Raw genomic sequence first — 20,238 nt, forward strand, 5'->3', positions numbered from 1 at the left:
GGAAAACACCAAAACAAACACGCATCGAATATGTGAGTACATCTGCAGCAGCTGGTCATGATGACACGTTTATTGCCGGCTCGTGAAAGGAGAGGAAACACTTCCTCGACTTGTCGCCTTCCCGGGAGGCGAAGGTTGCACCTCGGCGTCGGTAATGACACACCTGTCGATTGATTGTCGATGGACGAAGCAGCGACTCGCGCTGACAAACGAGTTTTCCCGCTCGTGTCCCGGGTGGAAAATCGCGGCCAGGCCATTCAAACGCCAACTGCCACGAGAAGTACAAATGCTTTGAGAGGCGCACGCCGACGCCATTTTGAACAGGTGGCGTCAATCACTTGCCAAACGAGGCCTGCGACAAACCAACGTAAAAGTGACGTCAACAAAAAGGCGCCAACCACGAACAGTGTTGAAGCGGCTGGTCGGGGGCGAGAGAGAAGAAACATGTTGGACATTTTGTTATCCTGGAAAAGTGCCACATTGCGAAAGGAGCAACTTGCAGAGGACAAACGACGTCAAGTCGATGGCCAGAAGACTTCCGCCTTCTGTCAGGTAAAGTGAATTTTATTTCCGCTGCCCATCCTGAGTGATTTTTGCAGGCCCAGTCGGCCATTAGGCCGCATTGTGAAAACGCCGACAAAATTGTTTTATGGCCTTCGCAAGAGGCCATCAAAATGAAGGTGCACAAAAATAGGCCACGAGTGGTGGCTTATTCAACTCAAATCATTTAGTCGCAAACTTGACATAGAAAAAATGGGAATGCAGCGGCTGCTAATTCTGACTTGCATGCTAACAACCCTTTCATCGGTCGATTGCTTGAATTGACACACCTTGACAAGGTTGAATGGTGTTCGTCGATATGAGCATGTTTTATTCTCCACCTTGACTTCAATTTGTGAGCTTGGCTTGGTTGTGTCACGCCGCCACCGGCGTGACGGCCCATGCTTTTATTTTTGTGTTCATGTTTCCTGTTTTGTTGTGAAATAATGATTCCCCTCTCACCTCAGGTCACTTATCCTTCCTGCTGCTTGCTAATTACCGGTCCCCGCCCATGATTACCACCACCTGCCACCAATCAAGCCACAATAAAAGCCACCTGCATTCTCCCCTCCGTTGCCGAAGTGTCACACACACAGTGCATGGAAGCGTCCCACAGTCCTCGAGTCCTTGTTCCCGGTACCTTATTGTCTTGCCTTGTTTTTGTGCCTTGTCTTGTTTTTGTGCCTTGTCCTCCCCAGCGGAGCGCCTTGAGTTACCCCTTTTTGCCTTGAGCCTTTTTCCTCCCTAGCGGAGCGCCTTTTGTTGTCCCCTATACCTTTTGCCTGTTTTTTCCTCCCCAGTGGAGCGTTTTTTGTTCTCCACCTTTTTGCTTCCCCGTTCTCCTCTCAGTGTGAGAGGAGACTGCTGCTGCCCGGCAATAAAACCTGTTGCCTCTGTGGCCTACCTTATCCTGCATCTGGGTCCTACCTCCTCTCGTCGTGACAGGTTGGAGATTTTCAATTATTTCAATGTCCAAACGAATCATTTGCAAAACTTTATCAAAAGGCAGCACAAGGTATTTACTCTTTACTTTTTTTTTTCTCCATGTAAAATGTCGAACTACTCCCCCACCCTCCCTCTCAATATTTGAATGCTATGTCTATGATTTCATAAATACAGTACAACATTTCCAATTTCACATACTATGTAGTTTTGCATTGCGAGGACCAAATCCAACTCGTACCTCAAGGCACCGCTTTCTTCTCCCAGCCCAACGCGCACGCGCACACAGTAAAACACAGGGCCACTTGTCCACATGTTACATTATTTGACAACTAGGGGGAAAATACACAAGATTAAAAAAAACAAAAACAAAACATCTACACGTTGAAGTTCACAATCGTTTTTTTTTTTCTTTCAGTTTTTCTTTTTCAAAGTCATTTTCCTGTGTTGACATTTGCCACTTGTAAAAAAAGCAAGCAGGTTGACCTCGTAGCAAAGTCGCAAGTCACGTGTGAGGGGGTGAGGAAATACGCAAAGGGATTTCCAGGTGATTTCCATGTGCAAATGTGCACGCACGCAAACGTGGAAGGACAAACGCTTTTGTTTTTGTTTTGTTTTTCGAGGTTCCGCGTCCTCGTACTCGCTCGGTTCCGAGTTTGATGGCAAAACGTCAACGGCTGTCGGCACGTCTGACGATTGTCCTTCTTTTCTTGGTTGCGGACGGACGGACGGACGCTTGCGTTCTTTGGCACTCTGTTGCTCGTTTGTTGGTGGAAGACGGATGACTGACTGACTGACGAGGCCTCAACGTGCACGCAAAAAAAAAAAAAAAAAAAGTCTTGTCCGACTCCTTGCAAGTGTAAACATTAAAATTGACATTTTTGCAACATGATCTTCGCTCACATTTACAATCCAGGGAAGGAAAACGTGTGTGACGTCGTTGATTTTGCTCGTCCGTTTGGTGTCTTGAATTCTGTCAGGCACTGAAAAAGTTGTCCAAAACGTCCGGCGGATTTCGACCATCCGCTCGTGCGCAAACGCAACAAAAAACGCTTGACAAGTCGGTAGCCAATGGCAGCCGCTTGCAGTTGCCGCTTGCCACCACCAGATGTCAGTGTTGCACCGTCAGCAAATCCACACGACTCAGTCAGTTCGTGTCTGCAATCTTGCGTGTCCTCGTTCGGCAACATTCAGACGAAGTCAACAAGTGCTAATAATAATATTAATAATAATAATAAGGCAAGGCAGCTCGCAGTCTTATTTGGACCTGAGGAGACACAATGACATCATTGATTGATAGTCACATGATCCACAAATAGCAAATAATCCGCCGGGATGTGTTGAAGTTGTCAAAAGTGGTGCAAATTGCAAAAAACAAAACAAATGTCATTTTGGTGTGTGACCTGACAGATAAGGTTTTAAGGGGGAAATAATCGGCCAGTTGGCCGATTTTGTTTTGGCCAATTAATGGGTCGGGCCCTCGTTGTGTCATCATCGTCATGGTTTTTTCCTGTCTGGTTATCTTGTTGTATTCACATCGTGTCATCCAATCGGTTGCTCTCGTCCGTCCACGTGTGTCATCGTCGTCGGATTGATTTGCCACTTTCAGCGTCAGTACTGGTGAATGTTTTCTTTCTTACTTTTATGAGGACTTTGTTAATTTGGAGTTGGCCTCTCATCCATCCATCCGTTAGCTTTTTTGCTAGTCACTACTTTTTGGGTGATGGTTGGTTTTCGCTTGCGGAATATTTGAGTGCACGCGTTGTTGCGTTGGTGGGCGTCAGTGCAGTCAAAACATTTGTTGGAATGCAACTGTTGCAAGCGACTTACATGTACATGGGCTGCAGTTGAAGGTGGGAGGTCTTCTGAGGCCCCTGGTAGCCGTACGAGTCGAAGCCGCCGATGAAGTCGACTGCGGCGCGACGATTGCGTCCATCAACCGTTCCAGTCGGGAAAGCAAAAAAACAAAGAAAAAACAACGTTTGAGCATGGAGACGTCTGCTTGCTTTCACAAAAGATCATGAAAATATTGCGTTTGTGTTCAAATAGGACTTCCTGAAACAATGGCACCACATGGGGGCGCTATTTCATTTAGCCCCCCATTTTGTGTTAGCATGAAGCTAATATGGTAATCGTTTGTGGTCGTTTTTCAATGAGCAACATATCAATGCTGGTGTTAGCATGTTTGTTAGCATTACTGTCATTCACATGACTTGACGTTTACGTTTCAAGAATCGTTTTCTGCCACTTGAGTTGAGTAACTTCATTTCAAGAATTCAGCAAGTGGGGAAAAAAAAACATTTGACATCGAATCGGTGTGGAAATGTGTCGACAACAAGAACCTTGTCGCTTTTTTTTTTTTTTTTTTCCCCCCCGAGTGGTCACAAATGTCAATTTTGTGAAGACGAAAACGTTCATCTTTCATTCAGCGCTCGCCATCGTTATTCCGACAATCGCTGCCGCAATTCCGCCGCGAGGGTTCTTCCCGCTGACTCGGTCGGTCCCTGACGGCGGCGCTGGCGTGTGCGCTGCCGACTTGACGAGAGGCAAGCGGGCACTCGCACAATCGTGATGGGACTAATTAGCTTTCTCAGCAGCTGGGAATCTTTCCGAGGCCCTCGGCGAGCGTTTCGTTCCTCGCCCGGGGCCCGTTTTTTCACAACAACCCCCCCGAGCGTTTATTCCGGCCCACGTTTTCGTCTCCCTGCGGCAGCGATGACGACGAATCCCCCAAAATGATTGCGGGACAAGAAAATGTGGCGAGACGATGACAAAATGGTCAAAATTGCTTCAATAATGTCGGATATCAACGACGATTGATTTGTTGGAATGGCCGAGCGGCCTCGTGAGCGCCTCCTTTTGGCTGCATTTGCTGCAACGGAAGTCAAGAGGTTGCATTCAATATTAATGCTGCGTATTGCCAATAACCTCAGCATACAATACGTATTCCAATTTGAATGTACATGAATTTCACTTGCATTTTTATGATCTGTTTCTTATGCTGGGTGGCAAAACTGTTTTTGTGAGCATCTTTTCCGGTTTATCAGCAAGCGAGCGAGCACGTTTGCTTTAACTGGCCGTTGAGTTCAAATGAAGGAGCAATATCCATCCTATGAAATGCAAACGCACTCACAGCTGTCCTCCTCCTCGGAGACGATCTTGACCACGTAGCAAGCGTAGACGAAGCCGGCCAACTGGAGGAGACACAAAAAGACGCCGTTGACGTTTCACTTCCTGTCATGTGTTGCATGATTGTGATTTGATTGGAGCAGAAAACGGTTGCAATCAATTCACTGGTCAGAAACGGATGTGATGGCAGCGGGCCAACAAGTTTTTCTTTTCGTTCGCAGTATCGGTACAATGGCAGCCGAGAGCTTTTTTTCTTTTTTTTTTTGTGGCGACTGAAGTCGCGTCTGTTGCTCGTCGCCCCAAAATGTGCTTTTGCTTGCACGGCGGCACGTTCATGTTGGCGACGAGCAACTTCCTGCTGCATGTCAACAACACAATTTCCTGTTGAGAGAGGTGGAAAGGGGGGAAAAAAAAAAGGGCGGAGCCTATTTAGTCTCCTGCCGTCGGATGGCTTCACATCTTTTCTTGCACAACCGTCACAAAACGCCATTTCATGAATTTATGAGCTCAAACATGGACGTCAGCTCCATTGACGAGCCGTCCCGTGTTGGGTCATGACTGGCTCATGACAGTCAGTTCAAGGCCTCAGTATGCTTCTGCGAGAGGCGTCACGGCGTCGCTCCGCTCGTGCGTTTGCCTTCCGACTTGTGCGCAATCCACATGGCGGTTGTCTGCTGCAGTTTCGCACCAAGTCGCGATGGCTGCGACGCCACCAGTGGCGATTTTAGGACGGATTCGATTTCAGTCAGAAACACCAAACAAAGCCGGTGGGAGGAAGTTCATCACCGTGGTAATTCATTATTGCCAATTTGCGCCCGTGTCGGCCGTAAACTCGCCAAAACACAACAGCCGTGCGATTAGCGAACACAGTTTTGTTTGTTTAAGTTATTGTTTTGCACCTCTCGTCCCAGGCGCATATTCACATGCGCAGCCGAGCAGGAAGTCGATTTGCGCCGCCAGTTGCCTTCACGGAAATGATCTGGGCGGGGAGAGAGAGAAAAAGCGCCATCGAACGGACCAATCGGAAGCGAGCTGCGCCCCGCCATCGACGGCGTTGAAGGATTGGCCACAAGCGACGCGCCACTTAAAATTCATGACTGCCGTAAGGTCAACGCGAGAGCAAACGCGGAGGCATAAATTAGGTCATGACGGTGAGATGGATTCGCTGTGGATATGAAATGTGCGCGTTTGTCGGATTATGACTTCGCTTCCTCTGTGCATCTCCACAGCCCAAGTGGGTTTGGCGTCTCGCGACTGTCGATGCATTGGCAGTTTTCTCGTCTCGTCACGTTTGTTGTGCGACTCTCGATGTCATGCGAGTTAAGAGTTCAAATCTTATTTTTGGGATCCCACCTCAGAACGTAACCAAATGAAAGCAGCTGATGTTTACATGAGCTCAACTCGTTCGCACGACACTTTGACATGACAGACGCGTCGCACTCGATCCTCACTTGAAGTGTGAGAGATGCAAAACTTTTTTTCTTTTTTTCTTTTTTTGTTTTCAACATGCTTACTGGGCACTTTCGCAGCGCCGCGACGTCTTTCTGCAGGCAAAAGTGCGCTTTCCAAATGGAGATTGCGCTCTTTGCGGGCCGTTCAAAATGGATTCTTACAAGAAGTTAATAGCGGGCGAGCCAGTTTGTGGCGACTTACGGCCAGCAGAATCTGCAGCGACGAGTGAGCCACTTCCACCACCTGAAAGTCCATCAGGCATCCGGAGATGGAGATGTAGCGGTGGTCCTCGGGTGCCCAGGCGGGGGGGGGGCCGATGGGGGTCACGCGGCACCCGGGCCCGTTCTCCATCCACCAGGAGCGATGCATGGACAGGTTGAAGGTGAGGACCAGCTCCGAGTCCTGCCGACACATTTTGGGGGGAGAGGAAAAAATAGGGCGAGGGCGAGGACGGATGGGACGGTTGAGCCGCGTTTGTCACTTCTTCGCTAGCTAACGGCCAATCAAATGCACCGACGCCGATTCCACCCGTCGTATTTGCTGGATCCGATTTCCGCCAATCATCTCGACACGATCGTCCGTCGCATGGCGTACGTTAGCCAACGCTGTCCGACTGCCGACGTCGGATTGCTCGATTCTGTGTGACGTCCGTTTTCCAAAACAAATTCCAAGCGCCGCACGTTCGCTTTAAGAGCAGCCAAAAAGAAATCGTGCAGCTTGTTGGCACGTTTCCAGCAGGCACTCTGGAAATCAATCGAGGAACAAAATCAATGAAGCTTTTTGCTTTTCGTCTGCGGGGAAATTTTCTTGCCGGGAACTTTCCGCCATCGTTTGAATGTCAACAAAAAGTTATTTTGTTCACGTAACTGACGGCCAAATATCGAAACGTCGACGGCTGATAAGATGCTCGATTGCAAACGGGTTTGCCTCAATCAACGTCGTTTACGCTGAAAAACGATTGGCCCAAATGAATTGGCAAGCTGTGGTTCCAATCGACTCATTTTTCATGTTGTCTCCAAATCCGAAAGAATCGCTTGCCGATAACTCTCGCGAGGCGAAAACGAGGACGTTGAAATGTGTTCAAAAATGGTTCGTCACCTTGGACAGCTGGCCCACCTCCAGGTAGAAGCAGATGATGAAAACGTTCCACGTCATCCACATCAGCAGCCAGGCTGCGTACTGCCGACAGCAAAACATCCACATCGTCATCATCGTTGCAAACGCTGATGAACGTTAAGCGTTCAATGTGCAAATTGTTGCACTGCTTCTTCATTTGGAAGGAAATCGTGCCGAGACACTTTAGCAAGCGCGGCGTCGAACGTGCGTACGTGCGTGCGTGCGTGCGTGCGTGCGTACGTACCCCGGTGACGTAGCGCGGTCGGAACTGGACGGTGCCGAACAAGCCCAGGATGACGGCCAGGATGTGCAGGAAGTTGGTCAGGATGGGAGCCCACTGGTAGCCCAGGAAGTCCAACATCTGCCGCTCAAACACGCTAACCTGGCGGCAGACGGCAAAGCGGACGGTGACTCGCTAGCGCCACCTTTTCAGCTGGCGGCTGCAGCGCATGCGGCGCTTCAAAAAAACACATCAATACTCGTGTCAGCAAAACAACCAGTGTTGACACAGATTACTTGAAAAAGTAATGGGATTATTGATTACTCCTAAAAAAGCTACTTTCAGTTACTCAAAAAGTAACTTATCAGTTACTTTTCGGTACCAATTTCCGCCCTTTGCTGCCTCAACGTAAAAATGACAACGGGGGTTACTTAAATAATACTTCTTATCACTATTAATATGAAAGTGTGTGAACATATTTCTTTGTTTCTGTTTCTCTGGTTTTACAAGACATCAATTGTTGTAGTAACACATTCCACCTGCAACTGGAACATTTACATGTCGGCTGGTTGCAACTGGAACATTTTTATTTTTTTTTTCCAAATAGTAACGTACAGCCACTTAGGAAAGTAACTTTAATCAGATTACTGGTTTGGAAAAATGAATGCGTTAGACTGCTCGTTATTGAAAGAAAGTAATCAGATTACAGCACTGAAAACAACGAATGCCTGGCGCTAGCTTAACGCTAACACATTAGCTTTACGGTCGACGGTTTGGTTGCGACTGAAGTGTTATCGGTTACGCGGGCATATAAAGGAGAAAACGAGACGAGCTTAATGATGTCAACGCATCCACACACACGATTGCGCATGTGTGAGTTGAGCGCATGCTAACGTGCGAGCGTGCGGCAACGCCACGGACGTTCACAAACGCCAAACAGTGCAAACGCTTTATTGCATGTGAGCGGTGGAAAGCAACGAGGCGCACAAACGCCTTCCGAGCGCACGACAGGGCTCAGCTGGCTTTTTGCGTTTGTTGGCCAATGAGCTCGCTGTCACGATGCAAAAAGAAAGTCGGTGATTTAGTGGCGCAATTGTTCCTTTTCTGGCCCCACAAGAAGCGCGGCGGCCTCTCGCCCGTGACGGAATTTCCTGGGAATAGGAACAACACGAAACATGAGCACACATTCAAACTCGAACCCTGACAAAAGCAAAAGCAAAAACAAAAAACAAACCAAAAAGAAATCATCAAGTCTGACGCGATGTGAAGTGGACGGACGCGTTTCTTTTTTTGCCATCAAGTCTCCATTTGAGTGCCAATGAATATTCCCCCACAAACGTGACATTTAAATGTCACAATCATCCGCTTGCCATTTCCAAAGCTCTCCTGGGACTCGGATTTGGTGTCTCGTCCCGTTTTTTCATCTTTGGAGTCTGCTGGAATGCGACAAAAAGCTTCCGGGACGCATCGAGTCTTCCCATCCCAAAAATCGTTCTCTGCCGACTGATTGATGGAACTAAAAAAAAAAAAAAAAAGTCCACCGGTGTCAACCCGACCGCAAAACGATTGCGGGAGGATGCCGATTGATCGAGTTGCGCTTGCTTGGATCAGAAAGTTGAATCGGGCGCCGCCCACGCCGATTCAAAGAGGGAAAAGTCACAATTGAAAGAGTCAAGCGCAAGATGTGAATTTTGTTTGCACAATTGAGCAATCAATCGTTTAGCACGTTTGTCAAAATGGCGACTTTTGCTTGCGCGTCTCACTTTTTCCTTTCCGCTGGCGATCTTTATTTCTCTGGCTTGCCTCCATGATCTCAATCGTGTCTCTGCTAATCGGTTTATGCGCCGCGATGCAGCAGCGGCGCAAAGAGCAAAAAGAAGGAAAAAACAAACAAACAAACCTCCATGCACACAAAACATCAAAGAAGTGTAAGCGAACGATCATCCCTGCCGGTCGGCCGACGGCTTTTGCCTTCCCGTCGATATCTTAATGGAGCATCCGTGCGTCGGATGCTTTTATGAGGGAATGAATATTTTGTGAATGCGCACGCTGAACTACTTGCTGATAAATGGCACGTATAGCGAAGGTTTTTGTGTGCGTCCTCACAGGACATTCGTGTGGCCGTCCGTGTGCCGCTTCCCACGTCAGCATCGGAAACGTTTGCTGAAAGTCGGATACTGGTCTGCTCCGAGTCCCAAAGTTCCCTTCCGACCTTTCCTGAGCCTCAACCGATCAATCGTTTACGTCAGCTTTGACGCGCGCGAGCGCAGCGTCGTCAATCCCTGCTCGGCGACATCACATATCTTAGCAATTAGCCTGGAAAAGAGAGCGAGACGGGGACTCGCTTTCGGTCCGCGTGGCCTCCGCTTTGGAATCGCAACTCTTTCTCGGCCGGATGCTGGCAGTTGTGCTGCGATGGGTGGAAGAGGATCGCGGACGGATCGCGGACCTCCAGAAAACGTTTTGTTTCCCGTCAAGCCGGCATCTTAAACGCTGGCAAGCGAAGCGCGCTAACGGTCAACTAACTGCAGCGCGCCGTGTGAGAGTCTTTTCAAAGCGGCTAATGGACTCGTTTGCTATTACAAGAGTTAACAGAGCAAAACGTGTTGCTGGCGTCGGCGTGTCGTTTGTTCCGGCGCATTAGCCACAAATAAGCGCGGGCGTCGTCGGCACGCGGTCGCTGCTTGGAAGAAAACGAGCGACAAGACACGGGCGGGCAAACTCAAGTCCTCCTTCTCCGTCACACCTGATTCACATGATCAGCTCAGCAGCAAGCCTGCTACTTGGAATCAGCTGTGTTGGAGGAGGGAAACCTCTAAAACCCGCGGGAGCGACTTTGCCCACATCTGGTGTCAAGGGTCAAAAAATGGGACCACGATGTCAAACACAATCAAAGAAACGGCTGCAAGTTCGCAAGCGTCCTATTTTGTTGACAAACATCATTTGTCCTCACGTGGTCTGTTCTTTTCTCACAGATGACGACGAGGCAACGTCGAGTGTCCAAACGAGCCTATCGGACACTTCCAAGTGCATCTTGACTCCGCCCCCTCTTCAACATTCCTCAAGATTGAAGGTCACAACAACAAGTAAGAAATCGGCAATAGACGACGACCAGTTGAAAAGAGGTCAGAAGCTTGCTTGGTTCAAAATTGGACAAAATTGGATGATTTTTTTCCGGACGCCGCATGCGGATTTCTGAAGAAATGACACGAGCGGACAGGAAGTCGGGCATCAAGATAAATCTGCTATATTTCAAAATAAAAGTGCTAGCAAACTCATTTTGTTGGGAGGGAAGCTCGCTAGCTACATAGCGTGACATGAGTCGGACATTTAAGACAAAAAAAATGAGCTCAGAATAAATGAAAGATGACAAAATAACACAAAACGTGCTTAAACGTGGCACAAATCATTTCCAAAAAGCATTTGAACGTGACAACAGGCAAGCGTGGATATTGTTTACAAATCGGATTCGATATATTGTTATCGCGCGAACTCGACTCTCCAGCGTCATCTTGTGGTCTGACGGGCGCACATTTCCGGACACGCAAACGTATGCGGTGTGAATTGCAGTTTGTGCGGACGCCGTACGCAAAACGCCAATTGGGCTTTACTTGCAATTTGACAGTTTAGCACCCGCGCGCGGATTACTTGGCAAAACGGAGAGCGGACGGCTCGCTCGCTCGCTCCAAAATGTTTCGTCACTCGACCGCACGATCGATCGATCATCGGTCACGTTTGCGCACGTTTATTTCCCGCTCGTGCGCGCGACTGTGAACTTGCGGCATCGCGTCACATCTCGCCGTCGCAAACGAGATCTCGGAAGAGACGAAAAGCTTTCGCGTCGATTCCGAGGGCTGGAAAGTCATCGTAACGCTTACCAGCTGCATGCCACAGATGAAGGCCAAGCTGCACCTGCCGCTGCAGCAGCCCATGACGTCCTCGCCGCCGTCTGGACGGACGGACGCACGTCCCGCCTCCCCAGATGGATTTCTTAGTTGCAATTCCTCCTTGGAGCTGTCCGGCCAAACGGAGGAGGTTGGGGGCAAAATGGAACCCGCTTGAACGAGGGTTCCGACGGCAATAATAATAAAGGAAAAATATCAATTAATAATGATAATAATCAAGGTGGACGTCTGGCCTGGGAAAAAGCGGCTCCAGTGTGTCATTTTCATCAGTCGTTCATATCATTTGGAATATGGCTGCGAAGATTACGTGAATAAAAGTTGAGGTCCCACAGACAATCAAGTATGGCATCATCTAAAAAAAAAAAAAAAATATTGATTGCTAAATAATCCCACTCGGAATGAAGTAATATTATGAAAAGGCGGTCAGGACAAGAAGTGCAGACGCGAGGAGAAGATGACGACGACGACGACGACGACGACGACGACGTCTTCCAGGGCCCCCCCGAAAAATGCGTCAGCGTCAGCGGCCACCTCTCATCTTCGTCGTCCTCCTCCGGTCGCTGCGTCTCATCTCAGCTCGTCCGTCTCCGACGCCGCGCAGGTGAATAGAGAGAAAAAAAGAAGAAGAAGACGGCGCCGCTTCAGTCTCGTCACAGCTGACGTGATGCTTTCACCAAGTCACGACGTCTTGATGTTTATTTGTGTTTTTCCATTTCTGCACTCACGACAAACGGGACAAACGCGCGAACCGTCGCGAACCGTGACGAGCGTCTCGCAGCTCGCAGCTCGCCCGCCGTCTGTCAAGACAAAAACAGCCAGCACGCACACGCACGCGCGCGCGCACACGCAGGCGGGACATGCCACTTCCCATTGGCGCTTTCAAAGTAAGACGTTTGGAACGCTACATTGTGCTTTGCCAAATTGACACCATTGTTTTGTTGACTTGAGCTTTATTTTGAAAGCCATTGTGGAAATTCTTATTTTTTTTTTATCTCTGCTCGGACTTTGCGTCAAACTGAATGAAAGCTTAAAAAAAAAAAAAAAAAAAATGCATCAGTTGGATCAGGCATGAGCAATCTGTTTACAAATATGTGCCTTTGCAAAGAAGGATGCGGCTAATTTTGTATTCCAACTGTACAGCTTGATGACCTTTGCTTTTATTTTGAAGGCAAACATTTCTTTGTGTCCTTTTCCTGCTGGCTTCCGCTCGCCAGGGATCCTTTCATTCTCTGCCAGGAGATTTTTTGTGTGTTTTTTGGCCGTGTTGGGTGCGCAGCTGCTCCTCCAAACGACCTTCAGCCATTCCAAATAAACGTGCCCCGCCCCCTCCCCTCACGGCCCCTCCCCCATTGGCAGCTTCCACCCTCATCAATTCCTCCTTTGCTTCATTAACTCGGTTGGCTTTTCTGCAAAGCAGCTCATGATCGATAGAACAGAGTCTCGCTATCTCATCTAGAATTTGTCCATCTAATTGATCTCTTATCAATAATTTATCCATCTTATCTATAATTGATCCAATTTATCTCCCTTATCTATAATTTATAATTGATCTATCATTTTTTTATGTGCCTTTAAAAAGACTTTTTGCAACTTGCTGTCGACTGAAAATGACATCACAAGAGCTCAGGTAACCAATCACAGCTCACCTGTTTTTTTTAGGTTTGGTCACGTGACATTCACAATAGGGCTGCACAATATATCGACAAAATATCGATATCGCGATATTGGCACGCAATAAGTTTTCTATAGAATTTTATGCTTTTTATCTGAATTTGACCAGTCAGATGCTAACTAAAATGTGCATCGCCATTCAATAGACATAATTACAATGAATTAACTAAGATTACATCAAGGTTGCTTATTTTGCTACATGAAAAATGTTTTCCTTTCATTAGGTAATAAAAATGTAACTTCTTTAGGTACATGTTGAATATCGCAATAATATCGATATCGCTATGTTCAGCAAGTATATTTTTCCAATATGGCGCAGCCCTAATTCACAACTAGGCTGAGTTGCGATTGGTTGCCTGAGCCCTCGTTTGCCTGTTTTGAGGTGGCGGTGCGACGGTTCGCCAAACGACTCTTCCAGGAGTGGATCGACGTGTGACAGAGCAGACGAGACTTTAGCGATGACTTGCAAAGTGGAAACTTGTCGTCTGGATTTCAAACGAGGCACACGCGCGACCCCACCAAATATTTGTGCGCGTCCTACATTCCAAGTTGAGTCGGGCGCTAATTATAGCCCGTGCGGTGCAGGCTCCCAAGGCAAAAGTGGAGGTCAGGTTACCGCTCTGGTTCTCACACGTTCTCTTTGCACGCAAGAGTCCACAAGTTGAAAACGGCTTCTGTCCACTTGGATTGTCTTTGTAGCGGACGGACGGCCCAGGCAGGCAGCTAGCTGTTAGCCGCTACCTGCTAATGAGGATAAATGGGCGGGACTGACGTGTGTTCTTGGTTTTTGGTTGGCAACTCTCTGCAATTTGTCAGCGAAGGAAGCAACCAGACGTGACGTTTCACGACTTGGCAACCTTTTGAAGTCTTCCAAGCAATATTGAGTGAATCCAAGTGAGCAGCGGACACAAGCAGCAGATTGTTGTTTGTTTTTTGAAATTCATTTTCCAACTGACCAAAATAAAACTCTTGTGAGTTTGCCAGCAGTTTTTGCTGTTCTGGTTGTAAGTTGCTTTCAATTTGTCGTCACTGCTTCCTCTTGGCCTTCTTTTTGCGTTGCCTTCTTTCCTTTTCTGCCTCCCTCCTCTTCGTCTCTATTTTGGACCTCAGAGGGGGCGGTTGGGGTGGGGGTGACCTGGTCTCGTCTGGCTCTGCGTCCTGCTCCAAAGTCAAGTCAAAAAAAAAGTGAAAAGTTGACGAGCTTTCTACAAGAATCAAAGCGGGACCAACGTTGTGGGTGCTACAAGTGATTTTTTTCATTTTTGACTTTGAAGCTGCTGGGGTCTCTTTTCTTTTGGGATTCAACGAATGCCTTCGACGGTAAGAGTGCGGCGGGCGAGCTTTTCAACTGACTGATGATTAGCACACAACAGCGAGCAAGCTCCATGTCCAAGGTAAATTCAAAAAAATTCAAATCAAAAATTGCGCAATAACGATCTGCTCAGGACGTGCAAGCCATTTCTGCCTTTGAGTTTAAAGTATTGTCAGAGAGCTAACGTAAGCGATTAGCTCATTTGCTCCCAAAAATGTATAAATATTTTCTATTTTAAATATTACCAGTGTCCCAAAGACGTACTTATCCGTTTTTTTTTTCATGCTAAAGTATACAGAAGGCTTTGATGCAGCATCTGAACTGAGGAGAAATGTTGTGGCAATGGTAGTAATGACAAAAACATCCAGCAGGTGGCAGCAGAGTATAAGAGATCAAGCAGGGCCTTGTTGCAACAAGCTCTTTTTGACACTGTTTTCACCAGGAATGTGAATCATGATGAAACTTGGCTACATGCAATGCAAGCACGGCTGAAAAAAAAAAAAAAAAAGACAAAAATGGAGCAAAGCAAGACATATGGATCCGCTTGTCCTTGTATTCATTCCAGTCAATTTGTCCACTCAGCCGCTTTCTCCACCAATGAGCGGCCAGACCAGCGGCGGGGAGGCGGTCCCTCGGCGGCGGGCCAATCACAAGAGCATTTTGGAGCAGGTGACGGTGACCTTCAGCTCGCCCGCGGCCTGGCTGCTGGTGGCGGCGCTGCTCCTCACCTGGACGGCCGTCGCCGTCGTCCACCTGGACCTGCTGGACGACCGGACGCTGGCAGGTACGCCACAAACAAAAACAAACAAATCCGCCGCCATCACTTCGCTCATCATCAATCGCGACTCATCCGACGATCCATCCTGCATTTCATCACATTTCACTCCAGTTGCTCGTCTTTCATCGCCAGCTTCCTCTTGGCCATTTTTGAAGCGCACTTCAAAAAGTGGACGTCATCATTTTTCACGCCACATTTGAGGAGTCGCACGCAAAAACAAATTGCTCTAAAGACACCATGACTCAAGTCTGTTTTAGTCGTTCGAATTTAGTGACAAGACGTTTTTTGGGGGGAGAAAAAGTACACTAACTTTTCTGGAGCAAATTTGCCTCATTTAGATGTTTGTGTGTGTAGAAATGGAATTGGCAGGTAGAGGTCAAAGGTTGACCAACGTCGCACATTGTGTGATGTTTTTTTCCATCTGTTGCCACGGCGACTCCTCCACGTATTTAACTCTCTTCCTTGACCTCCTTTTCACGCTGTCCTTCATCTGAAGAGTACACGTCATACTGCGACCAACCCGTGTGTTTGTTTCCTGGTAAAAACTTTTTGCACTCGACCCGCTTTTGCACGTTTGGCATGTTGACGCGGACGAATGTGCAATTTCCTCCACTCACGCCAAATCCATGTGCTGGCTTTATTCCTTTGATGGCCTCCTCCTCCGACACGCCTGATTCAAACCATCATGGGATGCTTTGAATCAGGTGTGTCGGAGGAGGGAGACGTCTGGTTTCCTCATCTCCTTCAAGCGAGCACGTCGGCTTGAGGCAGGTTCTCTTAGCGGATGTCGGTCGGATGTTCTGCTGTGGCCATCCGGCCGGTGGGGGGCTCCAGCAAACATCCCACATCTCCTTGCAAAATAGCGGCGACGGCTAAGATCGTCGGTCTGCTCAGAAACAATTTGTCGAGACGACACGGTTGCAGATGGAAACGCAGCTGAGTGCGACATTTGCACCCTTCCAGACTTTGCAGGGTCTCAGCACGAGCTGAGATTGTCAAGGGGCAGATGATGCTCACGTGGCAACACGTGAAGGCTGAAACAAAAGAAAATCAAAAAAAAAAAAAAGTGCTGGACTGCATCCAAGACAAAGGCTCGGAAAAAAAAGAGACAATGGCTGAAAATGTCTGCTCACAGTAGCTGAAATGAATGACGGACGGATTTGTGAGGGGATGTGGAAGCTGACGAGTGTTCTTGTCTCATGTTTTGCCAACTTTGGAGGGGAGGTGTGAATGTGCACGTTGGCGAATGTGAATGCGAATCGGCGTCTGCCGCCGATGGCCGCCTGCAAACGGCCGATGAATGCGTCGACATTTTGGGCACGCTGCTGCTTTCGCTCCTGGAATGTTTGAAGAGACGGCGGTGACGCGTCTCCCAGCATGCATTGCATGAGATCCTCATTTGCGCAGGACGTGCAGCAAAACCGTTTTTGGAGGTGTGCAGTGACTGAAGGCGGCTTCTGTCTTGACGGATTGATTGCAAAATGTTCTTCTTGAAGAATTGAGCCTCCTTTAGATCGTTTGTTTGTCCCGCCTTCCTTCAGGTGAGCCGCCTCCTCCCGCCGTCGCCAGGCGAGCTTTGAAGGCCAACAGAGGCAAGTGCACAAAAAACAACAACAACAACAAAAACGTCGTTTTTCATGTTTGGGCTCCTGGTGGCAGAAGAAAGGGAGGACTTTCTTTTTTGGACGTGATATGAGGACAGTCAAGTCATTTCGTTTGACTCAAATTATAATACAAACATTCAAACAAACACTATTTTCTTTAAGCATATTTTTTGTATTATGTTGTCTTTTTCAATGCCAATCTGCAGATTTTTGTTCCATTTTCTCATTTTTTTTTGTGTCACAGTTTTTCGGGTTCAACTCTGGTTTTCAAGTTCACTTTTTTTTTTTCAGTTTCAACTTATTGGCAGTGTTTTAACTGCCAATAAGTTGAAACTGAAAAACCGTGACACCACAAAATTGCAGATTCATCATAATACAAAAAAATATGCTTAAAGAAAGTAGTGTTGTTTGTATTTTATTTTTAAATACAACCTTTTACAATGCCAATACTTGTTTCAATGTCAATGCAAATTTCTCCACAATGATATATATATATTTTTTTCAATATCAAATCTTATTGTCAGGGTTGTGGCTCCATACATGCCTGATTTTTTTTTTTAATCTTTTGTTTTGGCAAGTAAAGATGAAGCGATGGCAACTAAAATGAAATACTGGACAGTACAACATCTTAGCTGTAATTAGCTCCGCCAGCCGTAATCAGATCTGGTGCTGAACTTTGCTTGTGGTGAGAGATTTTATTTTATTTTTTTAATTTTAATCTGGCCACTAATGGATGAGAAAAAGAAGAAGCGACAATTTTTTTGACTTTTGTGTCCCTTTGGCGGGTGCAGGAGGCGTGCGGCCGACGGGGTCCGGCTCGGTTGGCGTGTCGGCGTCCCCCCCCGCCGCCGCCGTCGCCGGAGACTGGCTGGACGTGATGTGGACGTTCGCCGCCAGCCTGGTGGCGCCCGACGAGGAAGAGGAGGCGGAAGGTATTCAGCACGGAAGAGCGAAGAATGTTGTCGGCCGTCGCGTGTCGTGCTTCCAAGCCGCCTCACCGGCCAATCGACTCGCCAACGGCCTTGCTAGCCACAAATCTTACTAGCTTACTCGAGCTAGCTTTCTGTGGAAGAGAACGTCCCGTCATCGATTGCAGTTGGGAATCGTTTCTTTTGTTCTTTCTTCAGCTTTGCACTGGGAGGAGTTGTGACAGAGGTCAAGAAAGGTCTCGGAAGGATGTCGCGCAGAGAAGGACGGCGAGGAAGTAACCGCACAAAAATGTCTTCCTGTTGGTTGTTGTCCGGACTCAAGTGAAAGTAAACGAAGGCACAATTTCACGTCCTTGTTGTCGCTTGCTTTTCTTTTCGATCTAATCGGCGTAAAACGTTCACGTGGTCGTCCCGGCTGCAATTGCGGCATCGATGACGACGCTAACGGAAAAGATGAAGAACGGATCGGATACTTGGCGATCACTCGCTCAGTTGAGGGTGAGTACGCAACTTCCTTTTTAATTGTCACGTTTCTTCGTTTCCATTCCGTCGATTTGCCATCGGCCGTCTGTTGCCGGGCAACTCGCCAATTTGCCACCATGGACGGACGTCACTTAAGTTCCGTGTGCGGCGTCGCAGCTAAATGTTGCTTCACCGTGTTTGCTTTCAACTCTGGCCTCGCAAGCTCGGCCGCCTTCGTATTCCATCAGCGTTTACGCAATGACGCGAGCCAGCAACGAAGGAAGCGAGCAGAACGAAAAGGGCAGATGGAAGGAAAACAGGACGAAAGGATGGACGGAAGGAAAGAAGGACAACGTCAAAGGAAGGCAAGATTGTCTCAAACTCTGAAGTTATCTCACGGAGCGGCGAACGTTTGCAAACGTTGCAAGTTTGAGGTTTTCATCAAGATTTTTGACTTGTAGAAAACAAATTGGACTGTCTTATTTGACATCCGGCGGCTTATCGCTCCTTCCTCCTCCTCCTCCTCCTCCTCTTCTCCAAAATATGCAAGAGCTCATCCAGTCACTGGAGAAAAAGGAGGAGCATGAATATATGCCAAAAAAAAAAAAAAAAAAAAAAGACTAAGAATGGTGCTGAAAAATGCAAAGGACGTTGGCGGCCATTTTGGTTGGAAGCAGCCATTTGAGGTCAGCAGGTGCCAGGAAAAGAAAAAGAACAAGATGAGGCCAACATGTCAAGAAGGATCTCGTTCGTTCTCATTTCTGCTTCCTTTTGCAGCCCTTTCGTCAGCTCTCCAAGCGTCAAACGAGACGTCCTTCACAATTGCAGCCCTCCTGTGTGATTTGTATCCGATTTGGAAGCACACGCAGTGAACAGCTCGACATTTCAGCGTGGCTGTGATGACAAAGTCTCGCATTTTAACCCCGACAATGCTGTCAACATCAAACGGAGCGAAGAAACAAAGCTTCGTTTAAAAGCAGCAAAAGGTGGTTGTTGCAGTAGAAAAGATGAAACGCGCATTCCGCCTTTCACATCAAACAAAAGTCTATCTTTAACTCCCAAATTGGCCTTAGTAATTAATTAACCATTGCTTTACTTCAACGGGATTACAGTAAATACAACAATAGCGGAAAAGAGAGAGAGAGAGAGAAGTGATTGTTATTGTTTTGATTCTTCAAACAGAGTCACGTGAATTCACACTAATTATGTACTTGGTTGTTGTGTGGGTGCTGAATCAGAAACTTCCACACCTCATAATGCCAATATATTCAATTATATTATTTGCATCATGTGATATGAGAGTTTCTTTCATTTGAAAGATGCACTCGTGAGGAGGCCCGATTGCCCTCTGCTGGCCAAACTTTGTAACTGCAGTACTTTGATAATCTCTCCTCAAGATGGCTAAAAAGCTTTACAGAGTGACGTATATGTTAAAAAAAAAAAAAAAAACTTCAGAGCATAATCGCTATTCAAAATGCCTGCGATAGAACAAAGTTATTTCAGCAATTACAATATAAAGCTTATTTTAAACTGATATATTGAAATGTCATTTTGCCAGCAAAAGGGAAAGACGGGCAAAAATAAATAAATAAAACAATACGCCATTTTAGGAGCTGCTCGGGTGACTTTTATTATGGCAAGAGCGCTCCACGTAGCATGGCTTTTATTGTGAAGCTCCATCTTCACCGGAAGCTACGTTTTGAATACAAACAGCTGACTTCCGGCTGGCGTGGAAACCGTCGGAAAACGGCCGTTTTTGAAACAGTAGAAGTTTCTTTTATTCAACGACACCCGCAAGCGACGAGAAATACTCTCGAGAACAGACAAGTTGCTCGGTTTGTCTATTTGGTGTTTGTTTTGACGAAAGTCGCGGTGCAGCCGTCGACACGAACCAAGCCAACATGGCGGATTGATTGATTTAGACAGGTTTGCGAATATACGTGACGTCTATTTTTTGTGAAGGTATTTGTGTAACTAGTCAATATAAGCCCAATGTTCGTCGGTTTCTAAATGCTAGCTTGCGTTATTGAAACTTAGTGTGTGTTTGAGAGAGCGCGGTTGCTCGTCATGCACCTGAGTCGTCTCCTGGCCGAGCTCACGTCGAATTGTTCCAGAACTTTTTTGACTCGCAACAGTTTGCACTGCAATGCGAAAGCAAGGATAACCATGCATCAGGTA

General features: G+C 47.3%; 3 protein-coding genes across 18 annotated transcripts in view; 2 read left to right on the forward strand and 1 right to left on the reverse strand.

The window, feature by feature from the left end:
* On the forward strand, positions 1-17,946 carry LOC144009972 (triadin-like). Of its 10 annotated transcripts, none has more exons than XM_077509990.1 (7): positions 1-552; positions 10,375-10,524; positions 14,250-14,369; positions 14,853-15,071; positions 16,607-16,657; positions 17,461-17,601; positions 17,797-17,946. In XM_077509990.1, the coding sequence occupies exons 4-7, from the start codon at positions 14,885-14,887 to the stop codon at positions 17,817-17,819; spliced, it is 402 nt and encodes a 133-aa protein (XP_077366116.1). In that variant the 5' UTR covers positions 1-552; positions 10,375-10,524; positions 14,250-14,369; positions 14,853-14,884; the 3' UTR covers positions 17,820-17,946. The 10 variants fall into 10 exon arrangements, with proteins under 10 accessions (XP_077366116.1, XP_077366110.1, XP_077366111.1 ...); XM_077509984.1 differs by having other exon boundaries at positions 14,870-15,071; XM_077509985.1 differs by having other exon boundaries at positions 10,375-10,485; positions 14,870-15,071.
* Positions 1,914-12,154, reverse strand: nkain2 (sodium/potassium transporting ATPase interacting 2). Its single transcript, XM_077509983.1, has 7 exons — positions 11,278-12,154; positions 7,424-7,561; positions 7,162-7,242; positions 6,265-6,465; positions 4,616-4,676; positions 3,313-3,394; positions 1,914-2,749 (listed from the first exon to the last, which is right to left on the reverse strand). The coding sequence occupies exons 1-7, from the start codon at positions 11,329-11,331 to the stop codon at positions 2,740-2,742; spliced, it is 627 nt and encodes a 208-aa protein (XP_077366109.1). The 5' UTR covers positions 11,332-12,154; the 3' UTR covers positions 1,914-2,739.
* The window catches only part of LOC144009970 (A-kinase anchor protein 7-like), a 17,125-nt gene continuing 14,743 nt past the window's right edge, over positions 17,857-20,238 (forward strand). For 2 of the 7 annotated variants that reach the window (XR_013281112.1, XR_013281113.1), the window contains exon 1: positions 18,671-20,235. Coding sequence is in view for 5 of the 7 variants with exons in the window: in XM_077509978.1 (XP_077366104.1) it covers positions 20,128-20,235 (108 nt within the window). In the remaining 2 variants the exon portion in view is untranslated. Of the gene's footprint in view, positions 18,097-18,670; positions 20,236-20,238 lie in introns of those variants that run through there. The other 5 variants (XM_077509981.1, XM_077509980.1, XM_077509982.1 and 2 more) reach the window with 5 other exon arrangements.

The sequence above is a fragment of the Festucalex cinctus genome, chromosome 21 (assembly GCF_051991245.1).
Source record: "Festucalex cinctus isolate MCC-2025b chromosome 21, RoL_Fcin_1.0, whole genome shotgun sequence".
NCBI classification, from domain to species: Eukaryota; Metazoa; Chordata; class Actinopteri; order Syngnathiformes; family Syngnathidae; genus Festucalex; species Festucalex cinctus.